This window comes from Bombina bombina, chromosome 6 (assembly GCF_027579735.1).
Source record: "Bombina bombina isolate aBomBom1 chromosome 6, aBomBom1.pri, whole genome shotgun sequence".
NCBI lineage: Eukaryota > Metazoa > Chordata > Amphibia > Anura > Bombinatoridae > Bombina > Bombina bombina.
In genome coordinates this window covers 858636890-858658815 of record NC_069504.1, presented here as the reverse complement: position 1 = coordinate 858658815, position 21926 = coordinate 858636890, and the positions used below count along the sequence as shown (strand labels likewise).

At 40.8% G+C, this 21926-nt stretch overlaps 1 protein-coding gene across 2 annotated transcripts in view; it reads left to right on the top strand.

Moving 5' to 3' along the window:
- The window catches only part of LOC128663791 (uncharacterized), a 331967-nt gene that overhangs the window by 190212 nt on the left and 119829 nt on the right, over positions 1 to 21926 (top strand). For both annotated transcript variants that reach the window (XM_053718293.1, XM_053718294.1), the window contains exon 4: positions 16703 to 17080. In XM_053718293.1, coding sequence (XP_053574268.1) covers positions 16703 to 17080 — 378 coding nt within the window. The remainder of the gene's footprint in view (positions 1 to 16702; positions 17081 to 21926) is intronic.

Sequence of the window (21926 nt, the reverse complement as noted above, 5' to 3'; positions counted from 1 at the left end):
TGCAGAATTCTGTCCAGAGAGCGCTGGTGAACTGGGAACCTCGATCTGTAAGTATTCGTTGAGGTAATCCATGTAGCCGGAAGACATTAATGAGAAGGATTTGTATGGTTTCAGCGGCTGTGGGAAGTTTGTGAAATGGTACAAGGTGTATCATCTTACTGAACAGGTCTACTATCACAACTATAGTGTTGTTGTTGGAAGATCTGGGAAGATCGACTATATAATCTAGCGCTATGTCAGTCCATGGTCTAGATGGAGTTGTGATTGGTAGTAGTAAACCATATGGTCGATGTTTGGAAGGTTTGGATGTTACACATGTTGCACAGGTGTTTACGTAATTTGTTATATCTGTTGTCATAGTAGGCCACCAATAAGAACGTTTTAACATCTCTTGAGTTTTGTATATACCGCTATGTCCAGCCAAGTATGAGTCGTGAGCGGATTGGAGAAGGGGTTCTCTGATGGATGGTGGTATATACAGTTTGCCATTATGGTGGTAAAGAGCTTCTGAATTTAGTTGCAACTGATGATGGGGTTTGTTTAAGTCTTTCTGTTGTTCTTGTTTAAGTAGTTCTGTTGAATCGATAAGAAATAGTAAGAACTTCTCTTTGGGAATCACAGATTGAGGTGCGTGAATGTAGGCGTCTTTTGTAGGTAAACGGGAAAGAGCATCCGCTTTACCATTTTTACTTGCAGGTCTGTATGTTATGAGAAAATCGAATCTAGAGAAGTACAGGTTCCATCGGACCTGTCTTGCTGTGAGAGTCTTAGTTGATTTCAGGTACTGCAGGTTCCGATGGTCAGTGTACACGATAGTAGGAAATGTTGCCCCCTCCAGTAGGTGTCGCCATTGTTCAAAGGCTACCTTGATGGCCAAGAGTTCCTTATCTCCTACTGTGTAATGCGTTTCAGGTTTGCTCAAGCATCTGGAATAGAAGGCAACTGGATGAAGAGGTTGTTGTAGTTGTTCTCTTTGGGAGAGTACAGCTCCGATCGCGAAGTCGGAAGCTTCTACCTCCATGACATATTGTAGCTGGTTATTTGGGTATCGTAAAATTGGAGCTGTCATGAAACTCTTTTTTAACAAATCAAAAGAATTTTGTGATTCTTGTGTCCATAGAAACTGATTGTTTTTGGTTAAGTTGGTAAGAGGTTTTGCTATGCTGGCGAAGTTATGTATGAATTTACGGTAAAAATTTGAAAAGCCCAAGAAACTCTGGACTTGTTTTTTATTTACAGGCCTTGGCCAATTGAGAATGGTTTCAATCTTTGAGTTGTCCATTTGAATACCTTTTTCAGAGATCTGATATCCTAAGAAAGTGATTGTAGGGGAATTGAAAATGCATTTCTCTGCTTTAGCGTAAAGGGAGTGACCTCTTAAACGGGAAAGCACTTGTCTTACATGGTTAACGTGTTCACTGGGTGTTTTAGAGTATATCAAGATGTCATCAAGGTAAATAACTACAAAAACATCCAGGATGTCACTGAAAACGTCATGTATGAAGCGCTGAAAGGTGGCTGGGGCGTTGCAGAGTCCGAATGGCATGACGGTGTACTCATATAATCCATATCGAGTACGGAACGCCGTCAGCCATTCGTCTCCTGCCCTCATACGGATAAGGTTATAAGCCCCCCTTAAGTCAAGCTTCGTAAAAATGATGGAGCCTTCTAGTCTCTCAATTAACTGAGGGATGAGAGGGAGGGGGTAACGGTTTTTAATGGTAACTTTGTTTAACTGCCTATAATCTACTATTGGTCTTAATGTTCCATCTTTGTTTTTTACAAAAAACATCCCCGCAGCGGCGGGTGAGGTTGATGGCCGTATGAATCCCTTCCTGAGGTTATCATCTAAATATGATTTCAGATGTTGTAACTCAGGGTTAGACATGGGGAACACATGGCCACACGGTATGACTGCTCCAGGTAAGATGTCAATAGGGCAGTCATAAGTGCGATGTGGTGGTAAATTCTCGGATTCTTTTTTATTGAAGACATCAGAGTAATCCTGTGGTATATGGTTATCCTGAGTATCAGGAATGGGTTGTAAGAGTAGTGTAGGAAAACAAGTTGTGGAGCAATACTTTGATTTGAATTGTAGTGTGAGAGTAGACCAAGAGATGTGTGGGTCATGTATTCGCAACCATTGGAGCCCAGGATTATAGGGAAGGCTGGGGATGTGATTACATCAAAAGAGATGTATTCTCTATGGTGGTCTTGTGTAGTGACAAGTAATGGTATAGTCTCAAACAATACGGGTCCTGTGGACAATACCTCCCCGTCTATTCCCCTTAAAGGTACGGGACACAATTTTTTAATTAGTGGAATTTTATTCAAACTAGTGAAACATACATCTATATAAGAGGCAGAAGCACCCGAATCAAGGATCCCTGTGACGTTGACTCGCTGTTGTTCCCACTGTAACGAGAGGGAGAGTTTACAATAATCAGAGGTGTTACAATCAGCATTTAGTGAATGGTATTGGTGAACGTTCTTACCCTGTTTTTGTCTTTGTAGGATTGGGCATGTATGTACAAGGTGTTCATCTGAGGCACAGTACATGCATAAGTTATGAGATCGTCTTCTGAGTTTCTCCTGGTTGGATAACGGCCCTTTAAGGAACCCAATGTCCATTGGCTCACTGGTATTTTTTGTAGGGGCATAACTAGGACTGATAATTGTAGATCTCTTAGCACTGCTGTCATGAGAACCCCTCTCATGTTGCCTCTCTCGTAGGCGACGATCAATACTAATACTCAGGTTTATCAGTTCTTCCAGGGTCGCTGGCAACTCTGTACGTGAAAGCTCATCTTTTATGGCGTCAGAAAGACCCAAGCGGTACTGATTCCTTAACGACAGGTTGTTCCACTGAGTATCTTTCGCCCAGCGTTTAAAGTCAGAAATATAATCCTCTACATCCCTCTTCCTCTGCTTAAGGGATCTCATGGCTGTTTCAGCTGTCAGTTGCTTATAAGGGTCGTCATATAACTGACCTAAAGCAGAGAAAAAGGACTCCAGAGAATTTAATATTTCATCGTTACTTTCTAAGAAATTATTTGCCCAACTTCTGGGTTCTGCTCTCAGGTAAGAGATAGTAGTCATTACTTTGACTCTGTCTGTTGGATATGTATAAGGTTTTAAAGTAAAGAGTAGTAAACAGGAGTTTTTAAAGTCTCTAAAAGTTTTCCTGTCTCCTGTGAAAACATCTGGTAAGCTAACCTGGGGTTCTTGGAAACGAGATTTAGTTTCCACATAATCTTTAATATAGGCTTTTAGAGCTCCATTTTCTATCTTTAGAGAGTTAAGCCCTTCTGTTAGCAAATCCACTCTTTGGGTGAGAGTCTGAATTTGATTTGACATCTCAGCTGGGTCCATTTTTTAAAAAGGCTTGGTATTCTGTGATGATTTTTTAGATCTGTAATAAAGTGAGGTTTAAGTGTGAACCACAGCTGCTGAGAAGTATGTAAATGATGTTATGTAGCAAGGATAATATAGGGTTGAAACATGAATTACATTGCATGTAATATGAAAACCCATATAGAATCACAGCTAGTTAATATATGGCAACAATGTTGCTATTATTTTAGGGCTGCAACCAAAGGTAACGTTCGCATCTTGTGCAGCAAAAATATAAACAACAATATACCAGAATGTCAATCAGGAAATCTTATAGGGAGAAAACATAATGGTCTATAACAGGAGGTGCTGAACAGTTTTCACCAGTATTAGACTGAAGGCAAAAGACAGAGAGACTCCGTAATTTAGGGAGATTAATTAGGCACAGAAGTTGTTTCGTACATATTACATTTGTTTACTCATGAGTATGGCGGTAGAAGATAAAAGTTACCTAAGTTGGAGCGGAGCGGCAGCAACAGATCAGAGTGAGAGCGGTGATCTGAAGGAATGGTGGAGCTGAAGCGTGGTGATGGCGTGTGACGTCACCGCTAGGAGTTCCGATGAGGAAAACAGCTGAAGGAGTACAGCGTACTCGGTTCAGCGTAAACAGTGCTGGAAATAGCAAATCAGGAGTTCACAAGAAAGGCTCTGGGTGGAGACTGTAGAAAGACTTCCACGGTGCAATACCAAGCACTGAGGAATGTAAGAGGTGGCTATTTATAGCTGTAGAACATGATTTGCTATTTAAAGGCACAGTAACTGATACCAAATTTATATATGTTAGTACTTGCAAGGATTTCATGACAGTGCCAGGCCCACTTGCCAAGTTAGTGGCACCACTCATATTTGTTGCAACAGTAGTGTAAATATTTTTAAAAAAAACTTTTTTGACTGTGAAACATCTGTCTGCTAGTGTAATCTAATTGCAGTTGCCTGCCTGCCAGCGTGCGTGCCAGGCCCACTTGCCAACTAGTGCCACCAATCATATTTGTTATAACAGTAGTGTAAATATTTAAAAAAAAAACTTTTTTGACTGTGAAAAATCAGTCTGCTAGTGTAATCTAATTGCAGTTGCCTGCCAGTGTGTGTGCCAGGCCCACTTGCAAACTAGTGCCACCATTCATATTTGTTATAACAGTAGTGTAAATATTTAAAAAAACAAAACTTTTTTGACTGTGAAACATCAGTCTGCAAGTGTAATCTTATTGCAGTTGCCTGCCTGCCAGCGTGTGTGCCAGGCCCACTTGCCAAGTTAGTGGCACCACTCATATTTGTTGTAACAGTAGTGTAAATATTTTTTAAAAAAATTTTTTTGACTGTGAAACATCAGTCTGCTAGTGTAATCTAATTGCAGTTGCCTGCCTGCCAGCGTGTGTGCCAGGCCCACTTGCCAACTAGTGCCACCACTCATATCTGTTGTAACAGTAGTGTAAATATTTTTTGTAAAAATTTTTTTGACTGTGAAACATCAGTCTGCTAGTGTAATCTAATTGCAGTTGCCTACCTGCCAGCGTGTGTGCCAGGCCCACTTGCCAACTAGTGCCACCAATCATATTTGTTGTAACAGTAGTGTAAATATTTAAAAAAAAAAAAACTTTTTTGACTGTGAAACATCAGTCTGCTAGTGTAATCTAATTGCAGTTTACTGCCTGCCAGTGTGTGTGCCAGGCCCACTTGCCAACTAGTGCCACCAATCATATTTGTTATAACAGTAGTGTAAATATTAAAAAAAAAACTTTTTTGACTGTGAAACATCAGTCTGCTAGTGTAATCTAATTGCAGTTGCCTGCCTGCCAGTGTGTGTGCCAGGCCCACTTGCCAAGTTAGTGGCACCACTAATATTTGTTGTAACAGTAGTGTAAATATTTAATAAAAAACTTTTTTGACTGTGAAACATCAGTCTGCTAGTGTAATCTTATTGCAGTTGCCTGCCTGCAAGTGTGTGTGCCAGGCCCACTTGCCAAGTTAGTGGCACCACTCATATTTGTTGTAACAGTAGTGTAAATATTTTTTTTTAAAATTTTTGACTGTGAAACATCAGTCTGCTAGTGTAATCTAATTGCAGTTGCCTGCCTGCCAGCGTGTGTGCCAGGCCCACTTGCCAACTAGTGCAACCAATCATATTTGTTATAACAGTAGTGTAAATATTTAATAAAAAAAACTTTTTTGACTGTGAAACATCAGTCTGCTAGTGTAATCTAATTGCAGTTGCCTGCCTGCCAGCGTGTGTGCCAGGCCCACTTGCCAAGTTAGTGGCACCACTCATATTTGTTGTAACAGTAGTGTAAATATTTAAAAAAAAACTTTTTTGACTGTGAAACATCAGTCTGCTAGTGTAATCTAATTGCAGTTGCCTGCCTGCCAGTGTGTGTGCCAGGCCCACTTGACAACTAGTGCCACCAATCATATTTGTTATAACAGTAGTGTAAATATTTAAAATAAAAACTTTTTTGACTGTGAAACATCAGTCTGCTAGTGTAATCTAATTGCAGTTGCCTGCCTGCCAGCGTGTGTGCCAGGCCCACTTGCCAAGTTAGTGGCACCACTCATATTTGTTGTAACAGTAGTGTAAATATTTTAAAAAAAACTTTTTTGACTGTGAAACATCAGTCTGCTAGTGTAATCTAATTGCAGTTGACTGCCTGCCAGTGTGTGTGCCAGGCCCACTTGCCAACTAGTGCCACCAATCATATTTGTTATAACAGTAGTGTAAATATTAAAAAAAATCTTTTTTGACTGTGAAACATCAGTCTGCTAGTGTAATCTAATTGCAGTTGCCTGCCTGCCAGTGTGTGTGCCAGGCCCACTTGCCAAGTTAGTGGCACCACTAATATTTGTTGTAACAGTAGTGTAAATATTTAATAAAAAACTTTTTTGACTGTGAAACATCAGTCTGCTAGTGTAATCTTATTGCAGTTGCCTGCCTGCAAGTGTGTGTGCCAGGCCCACTTGCCAAGTTAGTGGCACCACTCATATTTGTTGTAACAGTAGTGTAAATATTTTTTTTTTAAATTTTTGACTGTGAAACATCAGTCTGCTAGTGTAATCTAATTGCAGTTGCCTGCCTGCCAGCGTGTGTGCCAGGCCCACTTGCCAAGTTAGTGGCACCACTCATATTTGTTGTAACAGTAGTGTAAATATTTAAAAAAAAAACTTTTTTGACTGTGAAACATCAGTCTGCTAGTGTAATCTAATTGCAGTTGCCTGCCTGCCAGTGTGTGTGCCAGGCCCACTTGACAACTAGTGCCACCAATCATATTTGTTATAACAGTAGTGTAAATATTTAAAATAAAAACTTTTTTGACTGTGAAACATCAGTCTGCTAGTGTAATCTAATTGCAGTTGCCTGCCTGCCAGCGTGTGTGCCAGGCCCACTTGCCAAGTTAGTGGCACCACTCATATTTGTTGTAACAGTAGTGTAAATATTTAAAAAAAAACTTTTTTGACTGTGAAACATCAGTCTGCTAGTGTAATCTAATTGCAGTTGCCTGCCTGCCAGCGTGTGTGCCAGGCCCACTTGCCAACTAGTGCAACCAATCATATTTGTTATAACAGTAGTGTAAATATTTAATAAAAAAAACTTTTTTGACTGTGAAACATCAGTCTGCTAGTGTAATCTAATTGCAGTTGCCTGCCTGCCAGCGTGTGTGCCAGGCCCACTTGCCAAGTTAGTGGCACCACTCATATTTGTTGTAACAGTAGTGTAAATATTTTTTTTTTAAATTTTTGACTGTGAAACATCAGTCTGCTAGTGTAATCTAATTGCAGTTGCCTGCCTGCCAGCGTGTGTGCCAGGCCCACTTGCCAACTAGTGCAACCAATCATATTTGTTATAACAGTAGTGTAAATATTTAATAAAAAAAACTTTTTTGACTGTGAAACATCAGTCTGCTAGTGTAATCTAATTGCAGTTGCCTGCCTGCCAGCGTGTGTGCCAGGCCCACTTGCCAAGTTAGTGGCACCACTCATATTTGTTGTAACAGTAGTGTAAATATTTAAAAAAAAACTTTTTTGACTGTGAAACATCAGTCTGCTAATGTAATCTAATTGCAGTTGCCTGCCTGACTGCCAGCGTGTGTGCCAGGCCCACTTGCCAAGTTAGTGGCACCACTCATATTTGTTGTAACAGTAGTGTAAATATTTTAAAAAAAACTTTTTTGACTGTGAAACATCAGTCTGCTAGTGTAATCTAATTGCAGTTGCCTGCCTGCCAGCGTGTGTGCCAGGCCCACTTGCCAAGTTAGTGGCACCACTCATATTTGTTGTAACAGTAGTGTAAATATTTAAAAAAAAACTTTTTTGACTATGCAGTCTGCTAGTGTAATCTAATTTCAGTTGCCAGGCTAGCCTGCCACTGCCAGCCTGTGTGTCAGGCTCACAGCATATACTGTGCCTACTTCCTCAGTGCCACCACTCATATCTGGTGTAACATTAGTGTAAACATTTTTTTAAAAAAACTTTTACATCAGTCTGCTAGTGTAATCAAATTTCAGTTGCCAGGCCAGCCTGCCACTGCCAGCCTGTGTGTCAGGCTCACAGCATATACTGTGCCTACTTCCTCAGTACCACCACTCATATCTGGTGTAACATTAGTGTAATTTAGTGTAAATTTTTAAAAAAAAAACTTTTACATCAGTCTGCTAGTGTAATCTAATTGCAGTTGCCTGCCTGCCAGCGTGTGTGCCAGGCCCACTTGCCAACTAGTGCCACCAATCATATTTGTTATAACAGTAGTGTAAATATTTTAAAAAAAAAAAACTTTTTTGACTGTGAAACATCATTTTGCTAGTGTAATCTAATTGCAGTTGCCTGCCTGCCAGTGTGTGTGCCAGGCCCACTTGCCAAGTTAGTGGCACCACTCATATTTGTTGTAACAGTAGTGTAAATATTTAATAAAAAAACTTTTTTGACTGTGAAACATCAGTCTGCTAGTGTAATATAATTGCAGTTGCCTGCCTGCCAGCGTGTGTGCCAGGCCCACTTGCCAAGTTAGTGGCACCACTCATATTTGTTGTAACAGTAGTGTAAATATTTTAAAAAAATCTTTTTTGACTGTGAAACATCAGTCTGCTAGTGTAATCTTATTGCAGTTGCCTGTCTGCCAGCGTGTGTGCCAGGCCCACTTGCCAAGTAGTGCCACCAATCATATTTGTTGTAACAGTAGTGTAAATATTTAAAGAAAAAAAATGTTTTGACTGTGAAACATCAGTCTGCTTTTTTGTGTCAGGCTCACAGCGTATACTGTGCCCACTTGCCCAGTGCCACCACTCATATCTTGTTTAATAGTAGTGTAAGTGTACATTTAAAAAAAATAAACTTTTTGGATTGTGAAACATCAGTCTGCTTTTTTGTGTCAGGCTCACAGCGCATACTGTGCCCACTTGCCCAGTGGCACCACTCATATTTTGTTTAATAGTAGTGTAAGTCTACATTTAAAAAAAAAAAATGACAGGCAGAGGCAGGCCACCCCGCAGGTGCTGTCGTGGTCATGGTGCTGTGATTCCCTTTGACCCTACAATAATGCACAGTGTTCAGAGGCCACGTACCATGAACGCGAAAAGTTCTGAGGAGGACCTAGTTGACTGGCTAACACAGGACATCCAATCTTCTACAGCTTCCGCTCGGAACCTTGACGCACCATCCACCTCCAGCATAGCTTCGGGCACCTCTCAAGTGACCAGTGCCACTCGCCCGCCTGCCGCCACCACCAACACTAGCACCACAGCCACTTCACTTGATCTCTCAGAGGAGTTATTGACACATCAGTTATAAGAAATGAGTGATGCGCAACCATCATTGACAAAGGATGTAGATAACAGTGATATGTCTCAGTCAGGCAGCACTACAGACATGGACGTACGGTGTGATGATGATGATGATGTTGTACCCACTGCTGCTAACTCTGTTGATTTGTCAGATACAAGTGAAGTGGTTGATGATGACGATACGTCCGTGGATGTCACGTGGGTGCCCGCTAGAAGAGAAGAAGAAGTGGGGGACAGTTCAGATGGGGAGACAGAGAGGAGGAGGAGGAGACGAGTTGGAAGCAGGGGGAGGTTGTCGCAAGGAGATAGTGGCACAGTCAGACAGCATGCATCGGCACCCAGGGTCAGCCAGACAGCACGCCAATCAACGCATGCTGTTGCCACCACCAGAATGCCGTCATCGCAGAGCTCAGCAGTGTGACATTTTTTTGTGTGTCTGCCTCTGACAACAGCGATGACATTTGCAACCTGTGCCAAAAGAAACTGAGTCGTGGGAAGTCCAACACCCACCTAGGTACAACTGCTTTGCGAAGGCACATGATCTCACATCACAAATGCCGATGGGATGAACACGAGTAGAAGCAGCACACAAACTCAAAGCCGCCATCCTCCTCCTGGTCCAGCATCTTCAGCCACGTCAACCACTGCTGTACTCCTTGCCCCCTCTCAACCATCCGCCACTCAGTCTATCTTCCGTAGCAGTTCCTGCTCATCTGCCCACAGTCAGGTGTCTGTCAAGGACATGATTGAGCGTAAGAAGCCAATGTCCCAAAGTCATCCCCTTGCCCGGCGTCTGACAGCTGGCTTGTTTGAACTCTTAGCCCGCCAGCTTTTACCATACAAGCTGGTGGAGTCTGAGGCGTTCAAAAAATTTGTATCTATTGGGACACCGCAGTGGAAGGTACCCGGCCAAAATTTCTTTTCACAAAAGGCAATCCCCAACCTGTACTCGATTGTGCGAAAGGAAGTAATAGCATGTCTGGCACAAAGTGTTGGGGCAAGGGTCCATCTGACCACTGATAGCTGGTCTGCAAAGCATGGTCAGGGCAGGTATATCACCTACACTGCACATTGGGTAAACATGCTGACGGCTGACAAGCATGGAATGCGTGGCTCTGCAGAGGAGTTGGTGACACCACCACGACTTGCAGGCAGGCCTGCTGCTACCTCCTCAACTCTTCTGCTGCTGCATCTTGCTCCACATCAACGGCACCCCCCCAGCTCCCCAGGTACTATTCCACATCCCGGATACGGCAGTGTCACGCCGTCTTGGGGTTGACTTGCCTGAAAGCAGAGAGTCACACCGCAGCAGCACTCCTGTCCGTCATGAACGCACAGGTGGATCAGTGGCTGACTCTGCACCAACTGGAGATTGGCAAAGTGGTTTCTGACAATGGAAGTAATTTGGTGGCGGCATTGAAATTGGGCAAGTTGACACATGTGCTGTGCATGGCACATGTGTGTAATCTGATTGTACAATGCTTTGTGCATAAGTACCCAGGCTTACAGGACGTCCTGAAGCAGGCCAGGAAGGTGTGCGGCCATTTCAGGCATTCCTACATGGCCATGGCGCACTTGTCAGATATCCAGCGGCGAAACAACCTGCCAGTGAGGCGCTTGATTTGCAACAGCCCGACACGTTGGAATTCAACACTCCTAATGTTCAACCGCCTGCTCCAACAAGAAAAAGCTGTTAACGAGTATTTGTATGACCGGGGTGCTAGGACAGCCTCTGGGGAGCTGGGGAATATTTTTGACATGTTACTGGACGCTCATGCGCAATGCCTGTAGGCTCATGCGTCCTTTTGAGGAGGTGACAAACCTAGTCAGTCGCACCGAAGGCACCATCAGCGACATCATACCATTTGTTTTCTTCCTGGAGCATGCCCTGCGAAGAGTGCTGGATCAGGCCATAGATGAGCGTGAAGAAGAAGAGTTGTGGTCTCCATCACCACCAGAAACAGCCTTATCAGCATCGCTTGCTGGACCAGTGGCAACGCAGGAAGAGGATTGTGAGGAAGAGGAGTCAGAGAAGGAATGTGGCTTTGAGGAGGAGGAGGAAGACCAAGCACAACAGGCATCCCAGGGTGCTCGTTGTTGTCACCTATCTGGTACCCGTGGTGTTTTACGTGGCTGGGGGGAAGAAGATACCTTCAGTGAGATCAGTGAGGATGAGGAACGGGACATGAGTAGCTCGGCATCCAACCTTGTGCAAATGGGGTCTTTCATACTGTTGTGCCTGTTGAGGGACACTCCTATAAAAAAGCTGAAGGAGAATGAACTGTACTGGGTGTCCACGCTACTAGACCCCCGGTATAAGCATAAAGTGACTGAAATGTTACCAAATTCCCGCAAGTCGGAAAGGATGGAGCAGTTCAAAAATAAATTAAAAAGTATGCTTTACACAGCGTATAAGGGTGATGTCACAGCACAACAGGAATCTAACAAGGGAAGAGATGAAAGTAATACTCCTCCTCCTCCTCCCACGACCACGCCGGCAAGGACAGGACGCTTTCCAGACGTGTTGTTGATGGAGGACATGCGGACCTTTTTAACTCCTATGCATCGCCACAGCCCTTCGGGATCCAGCCTCAGAAAACGACTCAACCGACAGGTAGCAGACTACCTTGCTTTAACTGCGGATCTCGACACTCTGAGGAGCGATGAACCCCTTGACTACTGGGTGTGCAGGCTTGACCTGTAGCCTGAGCTATCCCAATTTGCAATCGAACTTCTGGCCTGCCCTGCTTCAAGTGTCCTGTCAGAAAGGACCTTCAGTGCAGCAGGAGGTATTGTCACTGAGAAGAGAAGTCGCCTAGGTCAAAAACGTCTTGATTTTCTCACCTTTATTAAAATGAATGAGGGATGGATCCCGAAGGGACTGACATTGGGCGATACATTAGAGTAAAAAAGGCCTGATAAGATGAGCTGCCTTGGGCTAAAAATGGTCCACTCACTGCTGTATTTTATCTTTGAATTCCGGATGACTTGCGTGACTTATCCGCCAACAACTAGGGTTCAAGCTGCAATGTTTTAGGGCACTTTCCAACTGTCAAACAAATATCAATTTTTCTGGCCGCTGCCACAGCAGCGGCTGCAACAATACCTAATTTTTCAGGCATGTGTACATGCCTAATTTTTCTGGTCTCTGGTGCTGCATTGTGGCTTCAAAACCCAAACAAAAAAAAGGCACATAGCAGGGATTAACCTGCTAAGAATAGTACTACTTAACACACCACTCATATCTGGTGGCAAAGTAGATTGCACACGCAGTGCCCCAAATTTGAAGTAGGAGGACCGACCAAGCATCTTTTTCCATCTCCCGGTTCCTAAAAATTATCTCCGGGGTCCTAAAAACTATGCCATACCTGTACTCGATTGTGCAAAAGGAAGTCATGGCATATGGGGTCTTTCATGCTGTCGTGCCTGTTGAGGGTCGGGGACCCTCGTATAAAAAGGCTGAAGGAGAACGACCTGTACTGGGAGTCCAAGCATCTTTTTCCATCTCCAGGTCCCTAACAATTATCTCCGGGTTCCTAAAATCGATGCCATACCTGTACTCGATTGTGCAAAAGGAAGTCATGGCATATGGGGTCTTTCATGCTGTTGTGCCTGTTGAGGGTCGGGGACCCTCGTATAAAAAGGCTGAAGGAGAACGACCTGTACTGGGTGTCCAAGCATCTTTTTCCATCTCCCGGTTCCTAACAATTATCTCCGGGTTCCTAAAATCGATGCCATACCTCTACTCGATTCTGCAAAAGGAAGTCATGGCATATGGGGTCTTTCATGCTGTCATGTCTGTTGAGGGTCGGGGACCCTCGTATAAAAAGGCTGAAGGAGAACGACCTGTACTGGGTGTCCAAGCATCTTTTTCCATCTCCCGGTTCCTAAAATCCATGCCATATACACGTCCCCTGATAGGGACACCTCCAGTGGAAGGTACCCAGCCACAATTTATTTGCACAAAAGGCAATCCCGGACCCCAACCTGTACTCGATTGTGCAAAAGGAAGTAACCTTACCATGGGTCCCAGACCACACGTCTTGTAATTCTCTGACTGGGAAATTATATATCTATCAAACCTATCTATTTATCTATCAAATCTATCTAACTATCAATCGTATCTATCAAATGTATATTGCATCTATTGATCTATGTAATTTGTATCTATCAAATGTATATTGCATCTATTGATCTATGTAATTTGTATCTATCAAATGTATATTGCATCTATTGATCTATGTAATTCGTATCTATCAAATGTATATTGCATCTTTTGATCTATGTAATTCGTATCTATCAAATGTATATTGCATCTATTGATCTATGTAATTCGTATCTATTAAATGTATATTGCATCTATCGATCTATGTAATTCGTATCTATCAAATGTATATTGCATCTATTGATCTATGTAATTCGTATCTATCAAATGTATATTGCATCTATTGATCTATGTAATTCGTATCTATCAAATGTATATTGCATCTATTAATCTATGTAATTCGTATCTATCAAATGTATATTGCATCTATTGATCTATGTAATTCGTATCTATCAAATGTATATTGCATCTATTGATATATGTAATTCGTATCTATCATATGTATATTGCATCTATTGATCTATGTAATTCGTATCTATCAAATGTGTATTGCATCTATTGATCTATGTAATTTGTATCTATCAAATGTATATTGCATCTATTGATCTATGTAATCTATGTATCTATCTATCAAATCTATCTATCTCGTGGCCGGACTGTTTTGTGACAGCCACTTGTGTTTCGGCCAAATTTGAAGTAGGAGGACCGACCAAGCATCTTTTTCCATCTCCCGGTTCCTAAAATCAATGCCATATACACCTCCCCCGATAGGGGGAGTAACATGTATTAAACTTCTAAGAATAGTACTACTTAACACACCACTCATATCTGGTGGCACAATAGATTGCACGTGCAGTGCCCCAAATTTGAAGCAGGAGGACCGACCAAGCATCGTTTTCCATCTCCCGGTTCCTAAAATCCATGCCATATACACGTCCCCTGGCACCGCAACTGCCTCTGGGAACCTTACCATGGGTCCCAGACCGCACGTCTTGTAATTCTCTGTCTGTGAATTTATATATCTATCAAATCTATCTCTTTATCTATCAAATCTATCTAACTATCAATCATATCTATCAAATGTATATTGCATCTATTGATCTATGTAATTCGTATCTATCAAATGTATATTGCATCTATTGATCTATGTAATGTGTATCTATCAAATGTATATTGCTTCTATTGATCTATGTAATTTGTATCTATCAAATGTATATTGCATCTATTGATCTATGTAATTTGTATCTATCAAATGTATATTGCATCTATTGATCTATGTAATCTATGTATCTATCAAATCTATCTATCTCGTGGTTGTGCAAATGTACTGTTTGCGGTTGTTTGCGGTGCGTTACACGGGGAGTTTGGTCTGTCACTGTGAAGCGGGCGTAACCCTTACACTACCTGATCGATACAACATCATACCTGATGTTTTAAAGCACGTTATTCCAAACAATTTAGGAATGTTAGGTGATTTATGCCCTTTATGGGTTAAAACCAGACTCTGCATCAACTATGTAATTTTCCATGGGAGTTTTGCCATGGATCCCCCTCCGGCATGCCACAGTCCAGGTGTTAGTCCCCTTGAAACAACTTTTCCATCACTATTGTGGCCAGAAAGAGTCCCTGTTGGTTTTAAAGTTCGCCTGCCTATTGAAGTCAATGGCGGTTCGCCCGGTTCGCCGGTTCGCGAACAGTTGCGGAAGTTCGAGTCCGCCGTTTGCGTACCAAAGTTTTTAGGTTCGCGACATCACTACTTGACATCACAGCCTCATTCTGGTGCCGACAGTTTGATGCATCTCTTCCTCTTTGTTTTTTGCCAAACTGAAGCTCAGCTCCACTGCAGAGGTCTTTCAGCTTTCCGGACCCTCTGAGCTGTCAACAATAGGACTGGCTGAGTAAGTTAAATAACTCTCTCTATTCGGAATATTCTCCTTTTTTCTAGTAAGTGTTATTTAAAAACTTTTTTTCTCTAGATTTCAAAGTTTTTGTAACTGGCGCTGTAAAATCATTATTGAATCCCAGCATTATGCACTCTTTTTGTGAATCTATTAATTGGAATGAAGGACTTACATAACCTCTTTTGTATGCATACATATCAATCAGGAAATAATTTTTGGTTAAACATTGCCTATTCATACTGATCAGGTTATATCTATATATTTAGTATCTTTTTCAGTAGTAATTATTCCTTGGTGTTAAAGATAAAACTTTTTAGCAGTAGTTTTCTGTATAACATATTTTGTAGCATTTAGCAATTGCAGAAATTAATTGTTTAAGCTACAAATGCTACAATTGGCAAATTTAGTGTTAAACCTGTCATTTTTATTTCTACACATAGATCCATTTTTAAAAAAATCTGACAACTCCTCACTTGTTCATTATTGGGCTATTTAAAATTGTTGATGATAATTTGTTTTGGAAAATGTATGGTAAGATGATTGGCATGGGGTAAACAGGAGAAAGAGCAATAAACCAATTTAGTTATGGTATAAGAATTTTTCATTAAGATGGAAGTAGTTGTAATAGTTATCCCAGAGTTTGGGGCGCATAGAATAGAGAAATGTTCTCCTGATTTACCCATTCTACAATACATTGTTCCCTCCTGTGTCTACCTGTCCACTATCAGATATTTTGTTTTTATTATATAATTTACAAAATATGTGCTTACAATCTGTTTTGGAATTAAATATAGCTTGTAGAATTGTAAATGTTGCTGTGTGGAGACAAATCACAGATTTATGAGGGTTCCTTTAATGTATTAACCTTAAAGGTAAATATATAAAATCGAATAGGAGTGCATTGCAAGTGTTAATTTATTACATCATCAAGTACATGGTATTATATTAAAAATTGTATAAAAGCATGGCATATACCACCTTAAGCAGTTCTACGCAAGAGGTAGGAACTAAATATGTAATGTTGTTTTTAACCAATGAAAGACCTTTATTATTTTTAAAAAGGTAATTAATGTACTAAAGACTTATGGTTACGATTATGGCTCACATCAACCGTTCATATCCTAGAGGTAATAACCCTGTGTGGACTTTATTATTTTGATACCATATTTTAAAGGATTCCATAAAAGGTGCTTTTAACCCACATAACGGTGCTCCTCAGTTCTTATTTGTGTATGGAAGCTGTGAGAAAAGTGGTCATTCTAGGTGTATCCATCTTCCTCAATGTCTATGTTAGTTTGTGCAATTTTTCACAAAGGAAGGGAAAGATGACAGAAATTTACTGAACAAGTTATACAAATAGCACAGGAAATGGTGAAGATGGAGAGGCTGGAGAGGCCAGTATGAAGATCTCTTAGTGAGTTTTTCCTAGGGAATGAAAAAATATAGACTTAGTACACATAGATGTCCTTAAATATGTGAGAATATCAATCACTGTAACTCTTATTTTTGTAATTCCAATTTTCCCTTTTTCTACCTAGAACCAAAAATGAAACCTTCCATTACTCAGTCAAAAAACATCTTATCCAGTAAGCCAATCAAGCAGGTCAAGATTGGATGCTTTGTTGAACGACCCAAAACGAAAGTATATGTGTCTTTAGAAGTGTACTGGATGGCTGAGAAACAAGGAAAGGACTTTGCCTATCATCCAAACACAGATTTAATACACCCCCTTTATAAAGACAAGACCCAGCTGGTGAATGAATCAGATCTTCTCCTGAATGTAGAGTATGACATGGATAACACCACTTTCTTTTGCCGTGTGAGAATCAGACGGTGTTTAGGAAACAAAAAAAAAATAGCTAATTTCATGGACACGATACTAGCAGAAGGTACTGGAACTCTCCTAAGAGTCAATGGTATGTGAAAAATGTAGTATTGATATTAATTTATTTTATAATGTATCAAATCTTTCAATGATTAAAGCATATATGAGAGCTTAACTTACCATAGTAAACCATAGTGAATGTATATACTATGAGCAATATTGAATGTCAACTTCCAGTGCCCTATCACAACAAAGAGATATATTGTAATTATGTTGTCATAATACTTAACTCACTTTTTTATGATATCTCTAGATAGCCTTACCCTATAACCTAACCACAATTCTTTTTAAACTTTCCATAGAGAGCCTGAAGAGGTAGCTTTACCACACTGTGTCAAAAATATTTTATACCATCCTCAAGAATTGGTTAACAATGCATTCTACATTTAGCTTTAAATCATTTGCTTGTTTTAAAACTAATTTTTAATTTTTTTTTTGGTAGTCCAGTAACATGTTCACAAGCCTAGACTCAGTCATCTATGGATGCCAATGTCCATTTATTGCGGGTGTTTGTGCTCGTCAGGTTTACTGCTGATATTACAAGTTGAAAGTAAACATGATTGCTTAAGCACAACGATTTAGACTAGAATGATTACCATGTCCTCAGAGCTCTAGTTAACTGTTTCACGAAACAAAAAATTGTCACAAAACACATCAAAAATACATTACAAAGTACAGTTAAACTCATAATAATAGCATCTAATAAAAATTGTTCAGAAAAATATTGCGGGTGTGAAGAAGGTAAATTGGTTAGTGCGCTGTGAAACTCTATTATACTTATGAAAAATAAGACGACTCTCCAACCTCTATAAAAACAAAGTGAGTAGGTTAGAATAATTTGGTCACTAAAAGAAACCAAAAGATTCTGATATCATAAGCGCTAATGAAAGCTTAAAATAGTGATGTGAATATAAACTACTTACTAAGTGTGAATATACTGTAGTGCAAAAAATGTATAAATGCAACAAATAAATAAAGTGGGTGTGTCAAATGAAGTGAATGTGACAACAAATTTAAAAATATATTGTGCAGAATCTGTATACATTTAATAACAATATAAAATAAATAAAGTGGGTGTGTCAAATGAAGTGAATGTGACAACAAATTTAAAAATATATTGTGCAGAATCTGCATACATTTAATAACAAAATAAAAGGTCTGTATATATAATATGAATACAAAAAAATACAAAATGGCAATTGCGTTGATCAGACGCAGTTAACAGTGTAGTATACAATTTGCAACAATTGCAAAAGGTCAACACTTTTACTTACACCGGGATCGGTGATGAGGCGAATGGATCCCTCTCTTTGGCTCAGTTCCAGAGACTGACAACACCCGCTTGGATGCGGCGTCTCAATATGACGATATGGTGGAAGCAGAATATTCGTCCAAATCACCTTTGCAAGCAGGTAGCCGAAGTCAGATTCTACGGAAGCCTTGGAGGGACACAACACTTAAAAGAGCTTGAAAAAGACCCTTAGCAGGTTGAAACACGTTGCTCTTTTGCTCTTTTAAGTTTTGTGTCCCTCCAAGGGATCCATTCGCCTCATCACCGATCTCGGTGTAAGTAAAAGTGTTGACCTTTATTTGGTGCCTGTTCTGCCGTTTGATCGGTCCCTTATTTCGTTCCAGCTTGACCTGAAAATCTTAACTCGGGCGTGACAAGCTTGTTCTCCTAACGACCAACAGGATTATTCCGACTCTTCATATTGCTTCAAAAGGATTTTTATTTTTGATGTCTGTTCTTTTAGTATTTGTTATGTAGCAAATGTTGCAAATTGTATACTACACTGTTAACTGCGTCTGATCAACGCAATTGCCATTTTGTATTTTTTTGTATTCTTTTGCTTTTTTATATATATACAGACCTTTTATATTGTTATTAAATTTATGCAGATTCTGTACAATATATTTTTAAATTTGTTGTCACATTCACTTCATTTGACACACCCACATTTTTTGCACTATATTCACACTCACGGCTAGATTTAGAGTTTTGTCGGTAACGACCCGCGTAGCTAACGCCGGCTTTTTTCTGGCCACACCATAAAAATAATTCTGGTATTGAGAGTCCACAGAATGGCTGCGTTAGGCTCCAAAAAAGGAGCGTAGAGCATTTTTAACGCAACTGCAACTCTCGATACCAGAGTTGCTTACGGACGCGGCCAGCCTCAAAAACGTGCTTGTGCACGATTCCCCCATAGAAAACAATGGGGCTGTTTGAGCTGAAAAAAAACCTAACACCTGCAAAAAAGCCGCGTTCAGCTCCTAACGCAGCCCCATTGTTGTCTATGGGGAAACACTTCCTACGTCTGCACCTAACACTCTAACATGTACCCCGAGTCTAAACACCCCTAACCTTACACTTATTAACCCCTAATCTGCCGCCCCCACTATCGCTGACCCCTGCATATTATTATTAACCCCTAATCTGCCGCTCCGTAAACCGCCGCTACTTACATTATCCTTATGTACCCCTAATCTGCTGCCCCTAACACCGCCGACCCCTATATTATATTTATTAACCCCTAATCTGCCCCCCACAACGTCGCCTCCACCTGCCTACACTTATTAACCCCTAATCTGCCGACCAGAGCTCACCGCTATTCTAATAAATGTATTAACCCCTAAAGCTAAGTCTAACCCTAACACCCCCCTAACTTAAATATAATTTTAATCTAACGAAATTAATTAACTCTTATTAAATAAATTATTCCTATTTAAAGCTAAATACTTACCTGAAAATAAATCCTAATATAGCTACAATATAAATTATAATTACATTGTAGCTATTTTAGGATTAATATTTATTTTACAGGCAACTTTGTAATTATTTTAACCAGGTACAATAGCTATTAAATAGTTAAGAACTATTTAATAGTTACCTAGTTAAAATAATTACAAAATTACCTGTAAAATAAATCCTAACCTAAGTTACAATTAAACCTAACACTATACTATCATTAAATTAATTAAATAAAATACCTACAATTACCTACAATTAAACCTAACACTACACTATCAATACATTAATTAAATACAATATCTACAAATAACTACAATGAAATAAACTAACTAAAGTACAAAAAATAAAAAAGAACTAAGTTACAAAAAATAAAAAAATATTTACAAACATAAGAAAAATATTACAACAATTTTAAACCAATTACACCTACTCTAAGCCCCCTAATAAAATAACAAAGACCCCCAAAATAAAAAAAATGCCCTACCCTATTCTAAATTACTAAAGTTAAAAGCTCTTTTACCTTACCAGCCCTGAACAGGGCCCTTTGCGGGGCATGCCCCAAAGAATTCAGATCTTTTGCCTGTAAAAAAAACACATACAATACCCCCCCAACATTACAACCCACCACCCACTTACCCCTAATCTAACCCAAACCCCCCTTAAATAAACCTAACACTAAGCCCCTGAAGATCATCCTACCTTGTCTTCACCTCACCAGGTATCACCGATCCGTCCTGGCTCCAAAATCTTCATCCAACCCAAGCAGGGGCTGGCGATCCATCATCCGGTGGCTGAAGAGGTGAAGATCAATCCGATTGGCTGATCCAATCAGCCATGGATCAGCCAATCGGATTGAACTTGATTCTGAATGGCTGATTCCATCAGCCAATCAGAATATTCCTACCTTAATTCCGATTGGCTGATAGAATCCTATCAGCCAATCGGAATTCGAGGGACGCCATCTTGGATGACGTCCCTTAAAGGAACTGTCATTCTTCAGTTGGACGTCGCCGGAAGAAGATGGGTCCGCAGTGGAGGTATTCAGGATGGAGCCGGTCGTCATCGGATGAAGATAGAAGATGCCGCTTGGATCAAGATGGTTGCCGGTCCGGATCGCCTCTTCTTCCCGGATAGGATGAAGACTTTGGAGCCTCTTCTGGACCTCTTCAGCCACCGGATGATGGATCGCCAGCCCCCGCTTGGGTTGGATGAAGATTTGGGAGCCAGGACGGATCGGTGATTATATTTAATTTAGGGGGGGTGTTAGTGTTAGGGTTAGACTTAGCTTTAGGGGTTAATACATTTATTATAATAGCGGTGAGCTCCGGTCGGCAGATTAGGGGTTAATAATTGAAGTTAGGTGTCGGCGATGTTAGGGAGGGCAGATTAGGGGTTAATACTATTTAATATAGGGTTAATGAGGCGGATTAGGGGTTAATAACTTTATTATAGTAGCGGTGCGGTCCGCTCGGCAGATTAGGGGTTAATAAGTGTAGGCAGGTGGAGGCGACGTTGAGGGGGGCAGATTAGGGGTTAATAAATATAATATAGGGGTCAGCGGTGTTAGGGGCAGCAGATTAGGGGTACATAGCTATAATGTAGGTGGCGGCGCTTTGCGGTCGGCAGATTAGGGGTTAATTATTGTAGGTAGCTGGCGGCGATGTTGTGGGGGGCAGGTTAGGGGTTAATAAATATAATACAGGGGTCGGCGGTGTTAGGGGCAGCAGATTAGGGGTACATAAGTATAACGTAGGTGGCGGTCGGCAGATTAGGGGTTAAAAAAATTTAATCGAGTGGCGGCGATGTGGAGGGACCTCGGTTTAGGGGTACATAGGTAGTTTATGGGTGTTAGTGTACTTTAGGGCACAGTAGTTAAGAGCTTTATGAACCGGCGTTAGCCCAAAAAGCTCTTAACTACTGACTTTTTTCTGCAGCTGCAGTTTTGTCGTTAGAATTCTAACGCTCACTTCAGCCACGACTCTAAATACCGGAGTTAGAAAGATCCCATTGAAAAGATAGGATACGTAATTTACGTAAGGGGATCTGCGGTATGGAAAAGTCGCGGCTGAAAAGTGAGCGTTAGACCCTTTTTTGAGTGACTCCAAATACCGGCGGTAGCCTAAAACCA